We start from the raw sequence: 22,318 nt of genomic DNA, 5'->3' as shown, positions 1-22,318 counted from the left end.
GAGGCGGGTGGATCACTTGAGGTTAGGAGTTCGAGACCAGCCTGGCCAACATAGCGAAACCTCATCTCTTCTAAAAACACAAAAGGCCAGGCGCGGTGGCTCTTGCCTGTAATCCCAGCACGTTGGGAGGCTGAGGTGGGTGGATCACGAGGTCAAGAGATTGAGACCATCCTGGGCAACATGGTGAAACCCCATCTCAACTAAAAACAAACAAACAAACAAACAAAAAATACAAAAATTAGCTGGGTGTGGTGGCGCACTCCTGTAGTCCCAACTATTTGAGAGGCTGAGGCAGGAGAATTGCTTGAACCCGGGAGGCGGAGGTTGCAGTGAGCCGAGATTACACCACTGCACTCCAGCCTAGTGACAGAGCAAGACTCTGTTTTAAAAAAATAAAAAAATAAAAAATGAAAACACAAAAAATAGCTGGGTATGGTGGTGGTCACCTGTAATTCCAGCTACTTGAGAGGCCAAGGCAGGGAGAATTGCTTGCACCCGGAAGGTGCAGGTTGCAGTGAGCTGAGGTCACGCCACTGTATTCCAGCCTGGGATTCCAGCGAGATTCTGTTTCAGGGAAAAAAAAAAAAAAAAAAAAAAGAAATAAATGAAAGGAAATATATAGTACTGTATTTTAGCTACCTAAGTTGCTTTTTGAATGTGAAGTCTCCTTTTCAGAGCTCTTTGAGTAATCACTTAATGCTACTAACCTACATTGTAAATGTGGAACCCAATATGTCTATAAGATAAGGCCCTCTTCACTCTTAAGTCATCATACGCATTTATGAACCATTGTTTTAGTTGATAGTGGCATTCTTGGCTATATATGTATGATTCCTGATATTATGGATCAAATATTTTCTCTTTTGGTAAAATTATCCACAACTAAATGTGCTTCAGTATAGTAGAGTCATGAAACCTACTTGGTTTCTGAGTTGCCATCAACACTAACACTTAGAAGCCGTGTGAATCCGGACAAGTTACCCTGCTTCTCTTTGCCTTAGTTTCTTTGTCACATGGAGATAGATTTTTCAAGATATTTGTGAGGATTACCTATTATATTTAGGTTAAGTTTCTAGGATACTTTTTGGTAAGTAGTGTGCTCATGGTGACGTCAATTATTGTCTTTATAAGTACATACCCTGAGGAATTGTACATATTACTGGTCTGAGTTTTTACTTTTTCTTTAGTATATGCCAAGGAAATAAAAAGCTGAATATTTCATTTACAAATTTTATTTTTGCAGGCCATCTGTATGAGAAGATAATTAAACCTAAAAAAGAAAACTCCATAAAGTCCTGTATAATGAATAGTAGTTCTTGTTTGAAATATTCACATATGTGCCTCAAGTCTCCAGCTACTCAACTGTCATTGTAGTGCTGAAAGCAGCTGTAGATAATTTGTAAATACCTGGATGTGACTGCATTTCAATAACTTCATTTGTGGATATGGAAATGTGAATTTCATATAATTCATTGTTACATGTCTAGAAATATTATTTTGATTTTTTCCCTAACCATTTAGAAATATAAAAACCACATTAAAACTTATTTTATTTTATTTTTATTTTTTTGAGACACAGTTTCACTCTGTTGCCCAGGCTGGAGTGCAGTGGCCGGATCTCAGCTCACTGCAAACTCCGCATCCCGGGTTCAAGCAATTCTCCCGCCTCGGCCTCCCAAGTAGCTGGGACTGCAGGTGTGTGGCAAATTTTTGTATTTTTAGTAGAGATAGGGTTTCACCGTGTTGGCCAGGCTGGTCTCAAACTCCTGACCTCAGGTGATCCTACTGCCTTGGCTTCGCAAAGTGCTGGGATTACAGGTGTGAGCTACCATGCCTGGCCAAACCTCCCCCCACCTTTTTTTTTTAATTACCTTTTTTTGGTGTGGCAGTTTTCAGATAGGGTTTTTTTTTTTTTAAATCCAACACTCTTGGTTCATAGCTGTACAAGGCAGTGGCCAGGGTTTGTCCCAGAGGCTGTAGTTTGCTGATAGCTATACGGGAGTTGTTTAATGAGATTTATTATCAGCTGTTACGATCTGAAAAATTCAGGCTGCTTTGTAACCTAAACCTGTGTTCTAGAACAGGGGTTATCAAAGGTTGGGCAGGATTCCTATTTTTATAAGTAAACTTTCACTGGAACACAGCCACGACCTTTGGTTTATGTAATGTCAGTGGCTACCGTTGTGCAACAACAGATATGAAGTATGAGATTCCATTAAAATGAAATGACATTGAAGTATAAAAGACTGTATGGCTCATAAAGTCCAAAATATTTATTAGCTGGCTCTTTACCAACCACAAAAAATTTTGCTGATCCCTGCTAGTGGTCCTCTGGACCAGCAGCATTAGGTTGACCTGGCATTTGGTAGAAATGGGCCCCATCCCAGACCTGTTGAAGCAGAAACTCTGGAGGTAGTAACTGGTAGTCTGTGCTTTAACAAGTCTTCCAGGGGATTCTGATGCTCACATAAGTTTAAAAGCCACTATTGTAGACCAGCAGACATCCTTACTATGTATTTGTGACTAGAAGTTAAGAGTTAACTTCACATTGCCTTTATTTTATTTTAATTTTATATTTTTGAGACAGGGTCTCACTGTCATGCAGAATGGAGTACAGTGGCGCAACCTTGGCTCACTGCAACCTCCGCCTCCCGGGTTCAAGTGATTCTCATGCCTCAGCCTCCTGAGTAGCTGGGATTATAGGCACCCGCCACCATGCCCAGCTAATTTTTGTATTTTGAGTAAAGATGGGGATTCACCATGTTGGCCAGGCTGGTCTCGAACTCCTGGCACCAAGTGATCTGCCCACCTCAGCCTTCCAAAGTGCTGGGATTACAGGTGTGAGGCACTGCACTTGACCCTACATAGCCTTGAAAAACCACAAAGCCACCTGACCCATTGTACCTATCTAGAAATACTTTTAATAGAGGAAGTGATAAAAGTAACAGAACAGTAGTTCCTGGCATGTTTTCAACAATCCATAGATTCTAATCACAAGTTATATTAGCAGACTTGAGTACTTGTCACATGCCAGCGACTGTTACAAACCCTTTACTTGTATAACTTCGATTAATCCTTACAACAGTCTGAAGAGTTTGGTGGTATTTTTCCCATTTTACAGGTGAAGAGACTGGGGATTAGAAAGGTTAAATACATTCTTCAAGGTCAGACAGCAAGTAAATGGTGGACCTGGGTGTAAAATCCAGATCTCCAACTTTAATCTTAACTCTGCATTGTGCTTCCTCACTTGAATAAACACCTCAGACAGCTAGGTTTTCTTTTTTTTTTTGAGACGGAGTCTCGCTCTGCCGCCCAGGCTGGAGTGCAGTGGCCAGATCTCAGCTCACTGCAAGCTCCGCCTCCCGGGTTCATGCCATTCTCCTGCCTCAGCCTCTGGAGTAGCTGGGACTACAGGCGCCCGCCACCTCGCCCGGCTAGTTTTTTGTATTTTTTTAGTAGAGACGGGGTTTCACCGTATTAGCCAGGATGGTCTCGATCTCCTGACCTCGTGATCCGCCCGCCTCGGCCTCCCAAAGTGCTGGGATTACAGGCTTGAGCCACCGTGCCCGGCCTAGGTTTTCAAATCCTGTTATAGCTGACACTGAGGCTTGGCAAGTGCAGATTGTTTAATTTTCATCATTGTTTATCTTTCCCCAAACCTGAAGTTTTCCACTTTGGTTATATGATGAGTTCATTATATACATCTGAGAATGAACAATTTAATTTTGTATTTGATTATTAAAAAGTTGGATTTATTTTTCTTTAGCTTTTTAAAAAATTATAAACATTTATTTTTCTGAGTTCTGATGGAGAAAGAATAGCAATGTTCAAAAGTTCTTTAGTGCAATTATAAGAAGTACTGATATATGTACAAATTAAGTTGAGTTTTCTTCTGAAAACATTTATTTGATCTTCATAGATACTCTTGGAAGGGCCTGGCACACTGAAGTTTAGCAACTTTTGCTTGGCAAAAGTGGAAGGTGAAAATTTGGAAGAGTTCTTTGCTTTGGTGGCAGCAGAGGAAGGAGGAGGTGATAGCGGGGAAAATGTCCTGAAGAAAAGCATGAAAAGTAGAGTCAAAGGTATGTGGACCTGGAAAGCTTAAAGATCGTAACTCTAGTTGTGGACCATGCAAGTCCTGTGTTTAGGAGACAATGTCAGTCTTTTGTTTTGCCACTCACATAACATATTGAAAATGGTAATGACCAGCAGACATAGTCTGGACATAGGAATGACTTTGTCCGTGGCCTAAAGTATTCAATGTGGATCTACTCTGTAAGGCCTGGGGAACCTTAACAAAGCCAGTATTTCGTCCTCAGCTTTATGTTTACTGAGCATTCATTAGCACATAGGAGGGGAATGGTGCCTGGCACATTAGTGGTTCAATAGAAATTAGTTGAGTGAATGATATTCTGCAGTTGAAAAATATTTCTTTCTTTTTTTTTTTTGAGACGGAGTCTCGCTCTGTTGCCCAGGCTGGAGTGCAGTGGCCAGATCTCAGCTCACTGCAAGCTCCGCCTCCTGGGTTTACGCCATTCTCCTGCCTCAGCCTCCTGAGTAGCTGGGACTACAGGCGCCCGCCACCTCGCCCGGCTAGTTTTTTGTATTTTTTTAGTAGAGACGGGGTTTCACCATGTTCACCAGGATGGTATCAATCTCCTGACCTCGTGATCCGCCTATCTCGGCCTCCCAAAGTGCTGGGATTACAGGCTTGAGCCACCGCACCTGGCTCTTTTTTTTATTTTTAATTTAAGTTCTGGGGTACATGTGCAGAACGTGCAGGTTTGTTACATAGGTATACACATGCCACGGTGGTTTGCTGCACCCAGCAAGCCATCATCTACATTAGGTATTTCTCCTAATGCTATCCCTCCTTTAGTCCCCCACCCCCTGACAGGCCCTGGTGTGTGATGTTCCCCTCCCTGTGTCCATGTGTTCTCATTGTTCAACTCCCACTTACGAATGAGAACACGTGGTGTTTGGTTTTCTGTTCTTGTGTTAGTTTGCTGAGAATGATGGTTTCCAGTTTCATCCATGTCCCTGCAAAGGACATGAACTCATCCTTTTTTATGGCTGCATAGTATTCCATGGTGTATATGTGCCACATTTTCTTTATTCAGTCTATCATTGATGGGCATTTGGGTTGGTTCCACGTCTTTGCTATTGTGAATAGTGCTGCAATAAACATACGTGTACATGTGTCTTTATAGTAGAATGATTTATAATCCTTTGGGTATATACCCAGTAATGGGATCGCTGGGTCAAATGGTATTTCTGGTTCTAGATCCCTGAGGAATTGTCCTCCACAATGGTTGAACCAATCTACATTCCCACCACCAGTCCAAAACCATTCTATTTCTCCACAGCCTTGCCAGCATTTTTGTTTCTTGACTTTTTAACAATTGCCATTCTGACTGGTGTGAGATGGTATCTCATTGTGGTTTTGATTTGCATTTCTCTAATGATCAGTGATGATGAGCTTTTTTTCATATGTTTGTTGGCCGCATAAATGTCTTCTTTTGAGGAGTGTCTGTTCATATCCTTTGCCCACTTTTTGATGGGGTTGTTTGCTTTTTTGTAAATTTGTTTAAGTTTCTTGTAGATTTTGGATATTATATCTTTGTCAGATGGGTAGATTGCAGACATTTTCTACCATTCTGTAGGTTGCCTGTTCATTCTGATGCTAGTTTATTTTGCTGTGCAGAAGCTCTTTAGTTTAATTAGATCCCATTTGTCAATTTTGGCTTTTGCTGCCATTACTTTTGGTGTTTTAGTCATGAAGTCTTTGCCCATGCCTGTATCCTGAATGGTATTGCCTAGGTTTTCTTCTAGAATTTTTATGGTTTTAGGTCTTACATTTAAGTTTTTAATCCATCTTGAGTTAATGTTTGTATAAGGTAAAAGGAAGGGGTCCAGTTTCATTTTTCTGCATATGGCTAGCCAGTTTTTCCAACACTATTTATTAAATAGGGAATCCATTCCCCATTGTTTGTTTTTGTCAGGTTTGTCAAAGATCAGATGGTTGTAGATATCTATTCTGAGGTCTCTGTTCTGTTCCATTGATCTATATATCTGTTTTTGTATCAGTACCATGCTGTTTTGGTTACTGTGGCCTTGTAGTATAGTTTGAGGTTAGGTAGTGTGATGCCTCCAGTTTTGTTCTTTTTGCTTAGGATTTTCTTGGCTATGTGGACTCTTTTTTGTTTCCATATAAAATTTAAAATAGTTTTTTCCAATTCTGTGAAGAAAGTCAATGGTAGCTTGATGGGGATAGCCCTGAATCTATAAATTACTTTGGGCAACATGGCCATTTTCATGATATTGATTCTTTCTATCCATGATGATGGAATGTTTTTCCATTTGTTTGTGTCCTCTTTTATTTCCTTGGGCAGAGGTTTGTAGTTCTCTTTGAAGAGGTCCTTCACATCCCTTCTAAGTTGTATTCCAAGGTATTTTATTCTCTTGGTAGCAATTGTGAATGGGAGTTCATTCATAATTTGACTCTCTGTTTATTATTGGTGTATAGGAATGCTTGTGATTTTTGCACATTGATTTTGTATCCTGAGACTTTGCTGAAGTTGCTTATCAGCTTTAGGAGATTTTGGGCTGAGACGATGGAATTTTCTAAATATACAATCATGTCATCTGCAAACAGAGACAGTTTGACTCCCTCTCTACCTGTTTGAATACCCTTTATTTCTTTCTCTTGCCTGATTGCCCTGGCCAGAACTTCTGATACTATGTTGAATAGGAGTGGTGAGAGAGGGCATCCTTGTCTTGTGCTGGATTTCAAAGAGAATGCTTCCCGTTTTTGTCCATTCAGTATGATATTGGCTGTGGGTTTGTCATAAATAACTCTTATTATTTTGAGATACGTTCCATCGATACCTAGTTTATTGAAAGTTTTTAGCATGAAGGGGTGTTGAATTTTGTCGAAGACCTTTTCTGCATCTATTGAGATAATCATGTGGTTTTTGTCATTGGTTTTGTTTATGTGATGGATTATGTTTATTGATTTGTGTATGTTGAACCAGCCCTGAATCCCAGGGATAAAGCTGACTTGATCATGATGGATAAGCTTTTTGATGTGCTGCTGGATTCGGTTTGCCAGTATTTTATTCAGGATTTTTGCATCGATGTTTATCAGGGATATTGGCCGGAAAGTTTTTGTTGTTGTTGTTGGTGTATCTCTGCCAGGCTTTGGTGTCAGGATGATCCTGGCCTCATAAGATGAGTTAGGGAGGATTCCCTCTTTTTCTATTGTTTGGAATAGTTTCAGAAGGAATGTTATCAGCCCTTCTTTGTACCTCCTGTAGGATTCGGCTGTGAATCCGTATGGTCCTGGACTTTTTTTGATTGGTAGGCTGTTAATTACTGCTTCAATTTCAGAACTTATTATTGATCTATTCAGGGATTCGACTTCTTCCTGGTTTAGATGTGGGAGCGTGTGTATGTCCAGGAATTTATCCATTTCTTCTAGATTTTCTAGTTTATTGGTGTAGAAGTGTTCATAGTATTCTCTGATGGTAGCTTGTATTTCTGTGGGATCAGTGGTAATATCTCCTTTATCATTTTTTATTGCATCTCTTTGTTTCTTTTCTCTTTTCTTCTTTATTAGTTTTGCTAGCGATCTATTTTGTTGATCATTGAAAAAAAAACAGCTCCTAGATTCATTGATTTTTTTTGAAGGGTTTTTTGTGTCTTTATCTCCTTCAGTTCTGCTCTGAAATTAGTAATTTCTTGTCTTCTGCTAGTTTTTGAATTTGTTTGTTCTTCTCTAGTTCTTTTTTCTTTTTATTTTTTATTTTTTTTGAGACGGAGTCTCGCTCTGTCGCCCAGGCTGGAGTGCAGTGGCGTGATCTTGGCTCACTGCAAGCTCCGCCTCCTGGGTTCACGCCATTCTCCTGCCTCAGCCTCCCGCGTAGCTGGGACTACAGGCGCCCGCCACCTCGCCCAGCTAGTTTTTTGTATTTTTTCAGCTAGTTTTTTGTATTTTTTAGTAGAGACAGGGTTTCACTGTGTTAGCCAGGATGGTCTCAATCTCCTGACCTCGTGATCTGCCCGTCTCGGCCTCCCAAAGTGCTGGGATTACAGGCTTGAGCCACCGCGCCCGGCCTTCTCTAGTTCTTTTAACTGTGATGTTAGGGTGTCAATTTTAGATCTTTCCTGCTTTCTCTTGTGGGCATTTAGTGCTGTAAATTTTCCTGTAGACACAACTTTAAATGTGTCCCAGAGATTCTGGTACATTGTGTCTTTGTTTTCATTGATTTCAAAGAAGTTCTTTATTTCTGCCTTCATTTCATTATGTACCCATTAGTCATTCAGGAGCAGGTTGTTCAGTTTCCATGTAGTTGTGTGGTTTTGAGTGAGTCTCTTAATCCTGAGTTCTAATTTATCGCACTGTGGTCTGAGAGACTGTTTGTTATGATTTCCATTCTTTTGCATTTGCTGAGGAGTGTTTTACTTACAATTATGTGGTCAATTTTAGAGTAAATGTGATGTGGTGCTGAGAAGAATGTATATTCTGTTGATTTGGGGTGAAGAGTTCTGTAGGTGTCTATTAGGTCCACTTGGAGCTGAGTTCAAGTCCTGAATATCCTTGTAATTTTCTGTCTTGTTGATCTAATATTGACAATGGGGTGTTAAAGTCTCCCATTATTATTGTGTGGGAGTCTACGTCTCTTTGTAGGTCTCTAAGAACTTGCTTTATGAATCTGGATACTCCTGTATTGGGTGCATATATGTTTAGGATAGTCAGCTCTTCTTGTTGCATTGATCCCTTTACTATTATGTAATGGCCTTCTTTGTCTCTTTTGATCTTTGTTGGTCTAAAGTCTGTTTTATCAGAGATCAGGATTGCAACCTCTGCTTTTTTTTTTTTTTTGCTTTCCATTTGCATGGTAAATATTCCTCCATCCCTTTATTTTGAGCTTATGTGTGTCTCTGCATGTGAGATGGGTCTTCTGCATATAGCACACTGATAGGTCTTGACTCTTTATTCAATTTGTCAGTCTGTGTCTTTTTAATTGGGGCATTTAGCTTGTTTACATTAAAGGTTAATATTGTTTTGTGTGAATTTGATCCTGTCATTATGATGCTAGCTGGTTATTTTGCCTCTTAGTTGGTGCAGTTTCTTAATAGGGTCGATGGTCTTTACAATTTGGTGTGTTTTTACAGTGTCTGGTACTGGTTTTTCCTTTCCATGTTTAGTGCTTCCTTCAGGAGCTCTTGTAAGGCAGGCCTGGTTGTGAGAAGATCTCTCAGCATTTGTTTGTCTGTAAAGGATTTTATTTCTCCTTTGCTTGTGAAGCTTAGTTTGGCTGGATATGAAATTCTGGGTTGAAAATTCTTTTCTTTAAGAATGTTGAATATTTGTCCTCACTCTCTCCTGGCTTGTGGGGTTTCTGCTGAGAGATCCGCTGTTAGTCTGATGAGCTTCCCTTCGTGGGTAACCCAATGTTTCTCACCGGCTGCCCTTAACATTTTTTCCATCTTTTTTTTTTTTTGAGACGGAGTCTCGCTCTGTCACCCAGGCTGGAGTGCAGTGGCGTGATCTCAGCTCACAGTAAGCTCCGCCTCCTGGGTTCATGCCATTCTCCTGCCTCAGCCTCCAGAGTAGCTGGCACTACAGGCGCCCACCACCATGCCCAGCTAATTTTTTGTATTTTTAGTAGAGACGAGGTTTCACTGTATTAGCCAGGATGGTCTCGATCTCCTGACCTCGTGATCCGTCTGCCTCGGCCTCCCAAAGTGCTGGGACTACAGGCGTGAGCCACCGCGCCCGGCCTTTTCCATCATTTTAACCTTGGTGAATCTGACAATTATGTGTCTTGGGGTTGCTCTTCTTGAGGAGTATATTTGTAGTGTTCTCTGTATTTCCTGAATTTGAGTGTTCGCCTGTCTTGCTAGGTTGGGGAAGTTCTCCTGGATAATATCCTGAAGTGTGTTTTCCAACTTGGTTCCATTCTCTCTGTCACTTTCAGGTACATCAATCAAATGTAGATTTGGTCTTTCACATAGTCCCATATTTCTTGGAGGCTTTGTTTGTTCCTTTTCATTCTTTTTTCTCTAACCTTGTCTTTTCACTTTATTTCATTAAGTTGATCTTCAATTTCTGATTTCCTTTCTTCCACTTGATCGATTCGGCTATTGATACTTGTGTATGCTTGACGAAGTTCTGATGCTGTTTTTCAGCTCCATCAAGTCATTTATGTTCTTCTCTAAACTGGTTATTCTAGTTAGCAATTCCTGTTACCTTTTTTCAAGGTTCTTATCTTCTTATCTTCCTTGCATTGGGTTAGAACATACTCCTTTAGCTTGGAGGAGTTTGTTATTACCCACCTTCTGTAGCCTACTTCTGTCCATTTGTCAAACTCATTCTCTATCCAGTTTTGTTCCCTTGCTGGTGAGTTGCGATCCTTTGGAGGAGAAGAGGAATTCTGGTTTTTGGAATTCTCAGCCTTTTTGCGCTGTTTCTCTCCATCTTCGTGGATTTATCTACCTTTGGTGTTTGATGTTGGTGCCCTTTGGATGGGGTCTCTGAGTGGACATCCTTTTTGTTGATATTGATGCTATTCCTTTCTGTTTGTTAGTTTTCCTTCTAACAGTCAGGCCTCTCTGCTTCAGATCTGCTGGAGTTTACTGAAGGTTCACTCCAGACCCTGTTTGCCTGGGTATCACCAGCAGAGGCTGCAGAACAGCAAAGATTGCTGCCTGTTCCTTCCTCTGGAAGCTTTGTCCCGGAGGGGCACCTGCCAGATGCCAGCTGGAGCTCTCCCAGCTGGAGCTCTCCTGTATATGGTGTCTGCCGGCCCCTACTGGGAGGTATCTCCCAATTAGGAGACTTGAGGGTCAGGGACCCGCTTGAGGAGGCAGTCTGACCTTTAGCACAGCTTGAACGCTGTGCTGGGAGATCCACTGCTTTCTTCAGAGCCATCAGGCAGGGACGTTTAAGTCTACTGAGCCTGCTCCCACAACCTTCCCTTGCCCCAGGTGCTCTGTCCCAGGGAGATGGGGGTTTTATGTATAAGCATCTGACTGGGGCTGCTGCAGATGCGCTGCCCAGAGAGGAGGAATCTGGAGAGGCAGTACGGCCACAGCGGACTCCACCTAGTTCCAACGTCCATGTGGTTTTGTTTACACTGTGAGGGTAAAACTACCTACTTAAGCCTCAGCAATGGCGGATGCGACTCTCTGCACCAAGCTTGAGCATCCCAGGTCGACTTCAGACTGCTGCGCTGGCAGCGAGAATTTCAAGCCAGTGGATCTTAGCTTATTGGGCTCTGTGGGGGTGGGACCTGCTGAGCCAAACCACGTGACTCCCTGGCTTCAGCCCCCTTTCCAGAGGAGTGATTGGTCCTGTGTCTCTCTGGCCTTCCAGGTGCCACTGGGGTATGAAAAAAACTCCTGCACCTAGTTGGTGTCTGCCCAAATGGCCGCCCAGTTTTATGCTTGAAACCCAGGGCCCTGGTGGCGTAGGCACCAGAGGGAATCTCCTGGTCTGTGGGTTGGGAAGAACACTGGAAAAGTACAGTATGTAGGCTGGAGTGTACTGTTTCTCACGGCACAATCCCTGATGGCTTCCCTTGGCTAGAAGAGGGAGTTGCCTGACCCCTAGCGCTTCCCGGGTGAGGCAACGCCCCACCCTGCTTCAGCTTGCTCTCTGTGGGCTGCACCCACTGTCCAACCAGTCGTAATGAGATGAACTGGGTACCTCAGTTGGAAATGCAGAAATCACCTGCCTTCTGCATTGATCTCACTGAGAGCTGCAGACTGGAGCTGTTCCTATTCAGCTATCTTGCCAGCATCCCTGAAGCAAATTTCTAGGGTGTATTCTTGGCATATGAGATGGGGCTGGGGGTGTTAAAATTGCTATACTTGAGGGGGGAGTCTGAAATAATGTTTCTTATGCCTTTTGGGGGAGTGCTAAAGATCTTTCCTCCTCAGGTTCCATGTTCAGGTACTTGAGACTTTGGGCCATTGAAGCTCTGTGATACTCATCGTGCTGTCAGCTGAGTTTGGTGCCAGTTGTAGGAAAGGGCATGATGCGAGAGGGTGGCAGACATCCTTGGACTTGGTAGTCATGTGGCCCAGGGATGAGGGAGGAGGATGGGGAGCAGCAGGTTAATCATAGGCCCCGTAAATAGGACTAAAGGAAATTAAACTTTCAGGGCCAGGCTTGTATGTGGTAAGATTTCATGCCCAAGAAGAAGGCTTTTAATGTCCTCAAATTGCATTCCATAGAATTATCAGTATTCTATGAAAATGACTATTGTGGTCTATGTTAGTAGGATATGAAGTTCTGAATTATTGTATATAATTTTATTATACAAAACAAGGTCAGTGGTATATTTTAGTATAAATGCATATTTAGTAAGGGGAAGAGAGCTGTGTTGTGGAGAAATATGTCAGACGTTCTAGCAGTGATGCGTACTTCTGAACTTAATCTAAGAACAATTTCTATGATGGGGCAGGTTAGTCTGTTTGGCCAAGGGTAGAGGATACTTTCGTAACCAGCAGGGCAGAATTAGCCCTGACCTTTGGGGATCAGGTACTTCATAGGCAGTTAACCTTCACATCCCTGTGGCATTAAGATAAAAATAGAGTGTAAAACCACTTCTGTTTTCCTGGAGACTTGGAGCATTCACAGTCTAAGTGTGGCGATGAACAAGGCACATGAAAAAATCACGCTACTTTTTGACATATTTGACTAGTTGGGTACTGTGATGGGGTTGGTGATTGGTCAGTGGTGGTGTACAGCCATGAAGAATCTGTTGGCCGGGCGCGGTGGCTCAAGCCTGTAATCCCAGCACTTTGGGAGGCCGAGACGGGCGGATCACGAGGTCAGGAGATCGAGACCATCCTGGCTAACACGGTGAAACACCATCTCTACTAAAAATACAAAAAACTAGCTGGGCGAGGTGGCGGGCGCCTGTAGTTCCAGCTACTCGGGAGGCTGAGGCAAGAGAATGGCGTAAACCCGGGAGGCGGAGCTTGCAGTGAGCTGAGATCCGGCCACTGCACTGCACTCCAGCCTGGGCGACAGAGCAAGACTCTGTCTCAACAAAAAAAAAAAAAAAAAAAAAAGAATCTGTTAACATTGATGCTGATGTTAGGGCAAACAGTTTGGTTAGGCTGCATAAAAGTGATATTGAAAAGAGCTTCTAATAAGGACGTCTGGATTCTAGTTCTGTCTTTGCTTCTTGGTAACCTTCAGAGTAGTGTCACATAGCTGCTAGGAGTTTTAATTTCCTGTGTAAAGATAGGGGTTGGCTGGATCATAGTTCCCAAATTCAGGAACAGAAAAGTTATATAAATCAATAATGTGGCCCAGTTTAAGAGGGATTGATGGGGGTTATGTCGAACTAGGCTCAATTTTGGCCCAGTGTTGATTGATTGAGAGAAATTAGAAATCTGGGCTGATTTATGAAAAGAGTTTCAAATTTAGAATCCCCTACTTACAGGTTAGGGTTCAAGTTTCACGATCTGGTCCAGGATTGCCTCTCTGTTCTTGTGGTTCCCACAAGATTGTGCTTCACTGTCCTTCAGTTGCAGGTACGACTGACCAAGGCCTCCAACTACTTGAAGAAATCCATCAGTGCTTTTGTTCAGAGGCCACGCTTCTCATGACTGTACCCAGCTAGTGACTAAACTTGGAGGGGACACTAAGGCAGGCCTATTCCTGAGAGCACACTGGTAGTCGACATTGATTCAGGGATTCTTTTTGTTTGTTTATTTTGTTTGTTTTGAGATGGAGTCTTGATCTGTTGCCCAAGCTGGAGTGCAGTGGTGTGATGTCAGCTCACCGCAACCTCTGCCTCCAAGTTCAAGCAATTCTCTGGCCTCAGCCTCCCAAGTAACTGGGATTACAGGCTGGAGTGCAATGGTGTGATCTCAGCTCAATGCAACCTCTGCCTCTCAAGTTCAAATAGTTCTCCTGCCTCAGCCTCCTGAGTAGCTGGGGTTACAGGCACCATGGCTGGTTAATTTTTTTGTATTTTTCATAGAGACGGGGTTTCACTATCTTGGCCAGGCTGGACCTTGGGTGATTCACCTGCCTCGGCCTCCCAAAGTGCTAGCATTACAAGCGTGAGCCACTGCAACCTCTGCCTCCCAGGTTCAAGTGATTCTCCTGCCTCAGCCTCCCGAGTAGCAAGGATTACAGGCATGCGCCACAATGCCCAGCTAATTGTGTGTTTTTAGTAGAGACCGGGTTTCTCCATATTGATCAGGCTGGTCTTGAACTCCCGACTTCAGGTGATCTGCCTGCCTCAGCCTGCCAAAATGCTGGGATTACAGGCATGAGCCACCACACCTGGCCGGCTTCAGCTTTCTTGAGAAAGACTTCCTTCTTTGTCTCTCTAGATGGCAGGATTTTATCTGACTGAATACTTAAGTGTTTTCTTTTATAATTTTCATAATATTTTGTGTATAAACCATTTAACTTACCATGTAATAATATACTGTTTTGTGTATTTGCTTTCTACCCATTTGAGTGTGAACCCAGGGACTTTAATTCCATTGTTCATTAGTGCATTGATTTGTTAATTCCACATTTATTTATTTATTTATTGAGACGGAGTCTCGCTCTGTTGCCCAGGCTGGAGTGCAGTGGCGCGATCTCGGCTCACTGCAAGCTCTGCCTCCTGGATTCACGCCATTCTCCTGCCTCAGCCTCCTGAGTAGCTGGGACTACAGGCGCCCGCCACCACGCCCGGCTAATTTTTTGTATTTTTTTTTAGTAGAGACAGGATTTCACTGTGTTAGCCAAGACTCAATCCCCTGACCTCATGATCCGCCCACCTTGGCCTCCCAAAGTGCTGGCATTACAGGCGTGAGCCACCGCGCCCGGCCCTCATTGATTTATTTTTTTGAGACAGTCTTGCTTTGTTACATAAGCTGGAGAGCAGTGGCATAATCTTGGCTCACCACAACCTTCGCCTACTAGGTTCAAGTGATTCTTGAATGGCCTCAGCCTCCCGTGTAGCTGGGATTACAGCACCCTCCACCACACCCAGCTAATTATTGTAGTTTTAGTAGAGATGGAGTTTCACCAGGTTGGTCAGGCTGGTCTTGAACTTCTGGCCTCAAGTGATCTGCCTACCTCAGCCTCCCAAAGTTTTGGGATTACAGGTGTGAGCCTGGTCCACATTTATTTCTTAATTTGACTACTTTACCCATGTTCTAGGTATTGGAAATAAGGATGGGAAGACAAACATTCATATTCAACAAATATTAATGAAACATCTATTAAGTGTTGGGCAGAGTGCAAGGGCATTCCATGGGTGTTATTTGTGTTTCCTCAGCAGCTAGTGCAGGCAAATATACCTTCCATCGATGTGTGTGAAATGTGATAGCATAGCAAAATTGCTCCATGGGAGAACTTGACAGTCACGCATCAGGGCACACAAAGCTGCTGATCTGGCTGTGATGGGCTCTGGAGATAGGATTTGCTGGAAGGCTTACCTCAGTGGAATTTTGTTTCCAAATCATTGGAGGTTACTTACTTACTGGGGAAGAGATTCTCACTGGGAGGTGGGAGTTTGTTAGATGGAATGCGTAGAGTGTGCACCAGGGAGAGACAAGGACCCTGGGTCTTGGCGGGTGCTCTGCAACTGCCTAGCTGTGTGATTTACTGGAGGTTAAGTATCCCTCTAAAGCTTCCATTTCTCTTGTCAGTGAATAAGGGAACTTTCTGGCTCTAAAATATGGGATTTCTATGTAATATTAAACTTTGTATAAAGTATATGTGGCACACATGAGTGCTTTTCACTAAATATTTCCTATTCTCCTGGATAGATGGTAGGATTGCATACTCCCCCTGGTCAAAGCCAACTAAGTGTGAGCAGAAGTGATGTGAGTAACTTTGAGATGGGAATTTTAGGAGCCAGTGTTCAGTTAGCTACATTCTTTCTCCCTGCCTCCAATTGAGGAAGCATGAGTGGATTTGGAGCCTCTATCAGCCAGGGTCTTTGAGTGACTATGAGGATCAGAGCTTCTTGGTAGATTTGTTATGGATATATTTAGTGATAGATAAACCTTTGCTGTTAAACCAGTGGGATGTTGGGGTTGTTATATTTAAGGTTTAACTTAAACTATTCTAATTGAAATTTAAAAGAAGAATGTAGCCGAATGTGCCATACCTCTCAGGTAGATTTTAAACACCTTTTTATATTCACACACATTCTTTGCAAAATGTAACCTTAAAATTAGAAAACACTGAAAAATGTGAAATGCACATGAAGTTTTATTCATGCGTATGTTTTTCTCCTGCCCTTTTTCATCTCACCAGATCTTTCCTAGGTAGGTTCGCATTGGCAGCAATACAAATGCCTAACAGAACTGTTCTTCATACACTGCTTTTAGGATCTCCTATATATACAGCACCAGAAGTTGTGAGGGGTGCTGACTTTTCCATCTCCAGTGACCTCTGGTCTTTGGGCTGTCTGCTTTATGAAATGTTTTCAGGTAATTGTTTCCTGAATAGGTATAAAATCAGATATAACTAAAATAAAACCAGGTTAAGTCTGTAGTTTGCAGATATTTTACTTATAAGATGTTAAAAAACTTGATTTTTTAAAATTTTGAGACAGTCTCGCACTGTCACCCAGTCTGGAGTGCAGTGACACAATTTTGGCTCGCTGCAGCCTCCTCTGCCTCTTGGGTTCAAGCCATTCTCATGCCTCAGCTTCCTGAGTAGCTGGGCTTACAGGTGTCCACCACTATGCCTGGCAATGTTTTGCATTTTTAGTAGAGACGGGATCTCACCATGTTGGCCAGGCTGGTCTTGAATGCCTGACCTCAAGTGATCTGCCTACTTAGGCCTCCCAAAGCTCTGGGATTATAGGCATGAGCCACTATGCCTGGCCGAAAAAACTGTGACCTTATTAAATTTTTATATATACTGATTTTGGCTGAGTTGCTTGGTATCTAGGCATATGCAGATTCCTAGAAACTTCTTGACAAATAGGTAATTTTTCATGATAATCTGGAATGCTGAAATGTGCTTAACTCAAAAACTGTGATTATTAGAAACTTTTGTAAAGATGCCTTGCAACTGTGTATTATTCAGATGCGTCAAATGGCCTATATACCCATTGGTTCATAGTAGTGGTCCGTGTGTGTGTTTGTGTATTTGTTAGGATGATAATATGTTTCAAATTAAGAGAAATATAAATTATATAGGCAGTGCCTGGTACGTACTAGGCATTAGCTATTCCTATATATTTTTTCCTATAAGTTGTATGATCTTGAAATATCTGTAGTTGAGATGAGAATTATTGGTGATAGCAGACTTCTTTAATTTTGCAAGTTTTCATGTGATTTCAGGAAAACCTCCATTCTTCTCAGAAAGTATTTCAGAATTAACAGAAAAGATCTTACGTGAAGATCCTTTGCCACCTATTCCGAAAGGTAAGATTTCTTATGATAAATGGAATTAATTTACATTTTCCACTGATTAAAGGTACCTTTATCCAAAGTTTGCTTTTATTGATTCATAACTCCCCAAAGTTACCTTTTTTTTTTTTTTTGAGACGGAGTCTCGCTCTGTCTCCCAGGCTGGAGTGCAGTGGCGCGATCTCGGCTCACTGCAAGCTCCACCTCCTGGGTTCACACCATTCTCCTGCCTCAGCCTCCCGAGTAGCTGGGACTAAAGGCGCCCGCCACCTCGCCCGGCTAGTTTTTTGTATTTTTTAATAGAGACGGGGTTTCACCGTGTAGGCCAGGATGGTCTCGATCTCCTGACCTCGTGATCCACCCGTCTCGGCCTCCCAAAGTGCTGGGATTACAGGCTTGAGCCACCGCGCCCGGCCCAATGTGACCTGTTTTTATGACAAGCCTGTCATAATGGGGATATTAAGTGATAGGATAATAGGCACTTTGTGAATTTTTTGTCAGTGATGGCAGTGTTAGAAATCATTGTTGAGGCACAGGGTAGGGGAGGCTAGGAGGTGGACCAGAGTGGGAAAGAGGCCCAAGGAACTAGTTTCTAGTTCTGGTTCTGTCACTAGATAACTGGGATGCAGGGATGGGAGGAGGTTTCAGTTTGTAAAATGGAGAATAAATTTAGTGTAGCATATACAAGAATCCACTCTTTTATTAAATATATTTTAGAAACTGCAGAAGGAAATGCTGATTTTTGTATAAGCTGTAGGATAAACATCCTTTGCTTACATTAGAATGCTTTCAACATTAGTGTTATTTTGGTGGATAATTTTTCAGACATCTTTTGATAGGATGTAACTATATCTAATTTACTTAAGAGATTGTATCTACATATCCCTACATTTATAACCCTATGCTATATAATTTTTTGCTTACATGGGACCACTCCATAACCTACTTTTTTCTCTCATGGTACATTATGCATATTTTTCCATTTCCATTTCTGAGTCTTGCTCTGTCACCCAGGCTGGAGTGCAGTGGTGCAATCTTGGCTCACTGCATCCTCCACCTCCTGGGTTCAAGTATTTCTCATGCCTCAGCCTCCTGAGTAACTGGGATTTCAGGTGCGTGCCACCATCCCCAGCTAATTTTTGTGTTTTTAATAGAGAAGGGGTTTCACCATGTTGGCCATGCTGGTCTCGAACTCCTGGCCTCAAGTAGTTCCGCCTGCCTCAGCCTCCCAAAATGCTGGGATTACAGGTGTGAGCCACTGTGCCTGGCTGCTTGGTCATTTTAAATGGCTGTAGAATGTGCATACAATTACCTATAAAAAAGTAAACGTTTAGAATGCCTCTTGATTTGTAATATTATATACATTGTTATAGTAAATATTCTTTTGTGAATTAAAAAATTTTTTTGGGTTTACTTGGGTAATTATCTCTTTCATGTGAATTTCTTAAAGTGGAATGGCTTGCCAAAGGCTAAGAGCATTTAAACAGTTTGATACATTTCCTACATTCTAGGGACATCTGCTGATTTACACTCCTAGCAACAATATGTTAGAAAGCTCCTTCCCTCCCATCATCTGCAGTGTGCCTTGTTGATCTACATTTTTGTCAGTTTGATGGATGAAAATAAATTTTACTTTGTTGACTATTTTAATTTCTCCTTTAGTGAACCACAAGAGCTTTTTGTGTAAAGGAATGTTATATGTGGTTGCAAATTCTATTATTTGTGTTTTACTTTTGATTGGGAGTAGTATTATTTAATACAGAAGTTTTGAGTGATTAGTCAACTATAAATTTTTTTCTTTTTTGTTTTAAAGTTTCAGTCAGGCTTAATTTTCCCACTCTGGTGAGTATGCCTACAGGTATACTGTATTAGTAGTGAAACTTAATCTTTTGAAAATGAGCCTGAGTTTTAAATACAGCCTAAAGTCATTTTAATGCAGGTGAACTAGCTAGGTAAGATTATTTTGATTCCTAAACAACATGTGAATGTATATGATTATGAAGCTGATATTCTTCCCCTGCCCCTGCACCCCCTCCTGAGACGGGGCCTCACTCTGTCACCCAGGCTGAAGTGCCGTGGTGTGATCTTGGCTTGCTGCAACCTCTGCCTCCCAGGCTCAAGAGATTCTTCCACCTCAGCCTTCCAAGCAGCTGGGATTATAGGTGTGGGCCAGCACACCCAACTAATTTTTGTATTTTTTGTAGAGATGGGGTTTTGCCACATTGTCCAGGCTGATCTCGAAATCCTGGACTCAAGCAATCTGCCCACCTTGGCCTCCCAAAGTGCTGGGATTACAGGTGTGAGCCACCGCGCCTGGGCTGATATTCTTATTTATTCCTGAATGAAGTTCTATCAGAATAGTTCCAAAACTTAAATGTGTCAGTCAGGGTAAGTAAAATAATCTTGCCTCTATTGTCAAATGAAGGATGACAGGATTATAGATATCTGATATATTTACTTTAGAATTTCAAATTATTTGTCGATTCCCTTTTTCCTATGCTGGTTGGAGAACCCAGACTCTATGGAATTTGAACCCTGAGACTTCTAATGCTTACTTATCAGACTGTTTCATTCTGTACCGTTTAAGGCTTCTGAATTGTTTCTTTTTATCTTGCTGTCTAAAAGAGGTTAATTGCATACAAAAATGAAATAATAAAATATAAAATGATTTCAAAGGTACATATGTACCTTTAGGAGATACAAATTGTAAAATCTGATGTGTGTAATTGGGACATGTCTTGGGAATTTTTCATGGTAAATCATGTTAAAGTAGAGTTTTAACATTTATGGTTTTTTAAAGATTAACTTGGACAAGGCTACTGCAGCATTCATTTTGGAAGAAAGCTTTCGCTGGAGCAGATCAGGAATCAAGCATGGAAGATCTCAGTCTCAGGTAGTATACACTTACCTTTGTGTATAAGACATAGTTACTGGACACTTAAGCCCATTACTATTCTATTTATACAACATCAATGACCTGAATTTGTCTGCTTTTGTAGTGGGAGAAAATCCAGCATTTGTTTAATTAAGGGTTGCTTGAGGAGTTTACTCATGATATTTTTGTGTTTTTGATTTTGCATATTTTCTGTTGTTATTCTTCAGTCATTGATATAATATGATACTCATTAGTTCTGTTACCAAATACATCTGGCTTCCCACCTCCCAAGTATATGGTAGGATCTTTTTTCTCCCCTTTAAGTTAGGTGTGGTCATGCGACTTGTTTTGGGTAACAAAATGTTAGCAAAAGTAATATGTGTTATTCCCAGATCCAAAGTTGAAGAGCAGTGGTAATTTACCACATGATGAGGTAATTGGGAAGAAAAATGTCAAAATGGAGTTCTAGCCTGGATTTTTTTTTTTTTTGAGACAACGTCTCACTCTGTCACCTAGGCAGGAGTATAGTGGTACAATGATGGTGCATTGCAGCCTTGACCTCTCTGGGCTCAGGTGATCCTCCCACCTCAGCATCCTGAGTAACTGAGACTATAGGTGTACGCCACCACACTCAGCTGATTATTGTATTTTTAGTAGACACAGGGTTTCTCCATTTTGCCCAGGCTGGTTTCAAACTCCTGGCTTCAAGTGATTTGCCTGCTGTGACCTCTCTTTTTTTTTTTGAGACAGAGTCTCACTCTGTTGCCCAGGCTGGAGTGCAGTGGCGTGATCTTGGCTCACTGCAACCTCCGCCTCCTGGGTTCAAGCGATTTTCCTGCCTCAGCCTCCCGAGTAGCTGGGATTACAGGTGCCCACCATGGCGCCTGGCTAAGTTTTTGTTTTTGTTTTTTAGTAGAGATGGGGTTTCACCATCTTGATCAGGCTGGTCTTGAACTCCCGACCTCATGATCCACCCACCTCAGCCTCCCAAAGTGCTGGGATTACAGGCATGAGCCACTGCACCCGGCCTAAAAATCTTTAAAATTAGATACAGTTGTATTTTTAAAGTGTTGAAACTTTAATCATATAAATTGTGGTTAATATAATGATCTATCAGCAATAATTTTTAAGGAAAGAGAAAAGAAGGCACAAATGCAGCAAAACATTTTGCTATACATTGTTAAAGTTTATCTTAAGACACATAAATGAAAACAGGATTCTACAAAAATTATTGCCATATATATATTTATTATTATTATTATTATTATTATTTTGAGAGACAGGGTTCTGCTGTGTCACTCAGGCTGGAGTGCAGTGGTGCAGTCAGCCTCCTAAGTAGCCAGGACTACAGGCACACACTACTGGGAATGGCTAATTTTTAAATTTTTTTGTGGAGACAGGGTCTTGCTGTGTTGCCTAGCTTGTCTTGAACTCCTGGCCTTGATTGATGCGCCTGCCTTGGCCTCCCAGAGTGCTGGGATTTCAAGTATGAGCCACAATGTGTGACCATTACTACTACTTTTAACCATAGACTGATGACCTGGATATGGTATATAACTAATTTAAAAAGACAAAACATTATGAGATTAGTGGTATTGGACAGTGTCATAATGTAATGCTTCTTATTTCTGTTAAAAATCTTAAAAGAAGGATTGCAAATATTCTAATCATAATACATTGTAATGCAAAGTTGTTCAAGTTAGGAATACTTCAAAGAATAAGGTATAATTAATGGTTAATTAGGGCTGGGCATGGTGGCACACACCTGTAATCCTAGCACTTTGGGAGGCCAAGGTGGGTGGATCACCTGAGGTCAGGAGTTTGTGACCAGCCTGACTGTCATGGGGAAACCCCGTCTCTACTAAATACAAAAAAATTAGCCAGGCATGGTGGCACATGCCTGTAATCCGAGCTACTTGGGAGTCTGAGACAGGAGAATAGCATGTACCTCGGAGCCAGAGGTTGCAGTGAAACGAGATTGTGCCATTGCACTCCAGCCTGGGCAACAAGAGTGAAACTCCTTCTCAAAAAAAAAAAAAAAAAAAA

General features: G+C 41.9%; 1 protein-coding gene across 1 annotated transcript in view; it reads left to right on the top strand.

The window, feature by feature from the left end:
* ULK4 (unc-51 like kinase 4) overlaps window positions 1-22,318 on the top strand; it is a 728,320-nt gene that overhangs the window by 26,907 nt on the left and 679,095 nt on the right. The window contains exons 5-9 of the mRNA XM_011950984.1: window positions 3,920-4,082; window positions 16,366-16,467; window positions 17,329-17,412; window positions 19,211-19,262; window positions 20,198-20,290. Coding sequence (XP_011806374.1) covers window positions 3,920-4,082; window positions 16,366-16,467; window positions 17,329-17,412; window positions 19,211-19,262; window positions 20,198-20,290 — 494 coding nt within the window. The remainder of the gene's footprint in view (window positions 1-3,919; window positions 4,083-16,365; window positions 16,468-17,328; window positions 17,413-19,210; window positions 19,263-20,197; window positions 20,291-22,318) is intronic.

Source organism: Colobus angolensis, unplaced genomic scaffold (genome assembly GCF_000951035.1).
Source record: "Colobus angolensis palliatus isolate OR3802 unplaced genomic scaffold, Cang.pa_1.0 Scaffold311, whole genome shotgun sequence".
NCBI lineage: Eukaryota > Metazoa > Chordata > Mammalia > Primates > Cercopithecidae > Colobus > Colobus angolensis.
The sequence above is the reverse complement of the archived record's forward strand: the minus strand, read 5'-3'. Positions and strand labels throughout refer to the sequence as shown.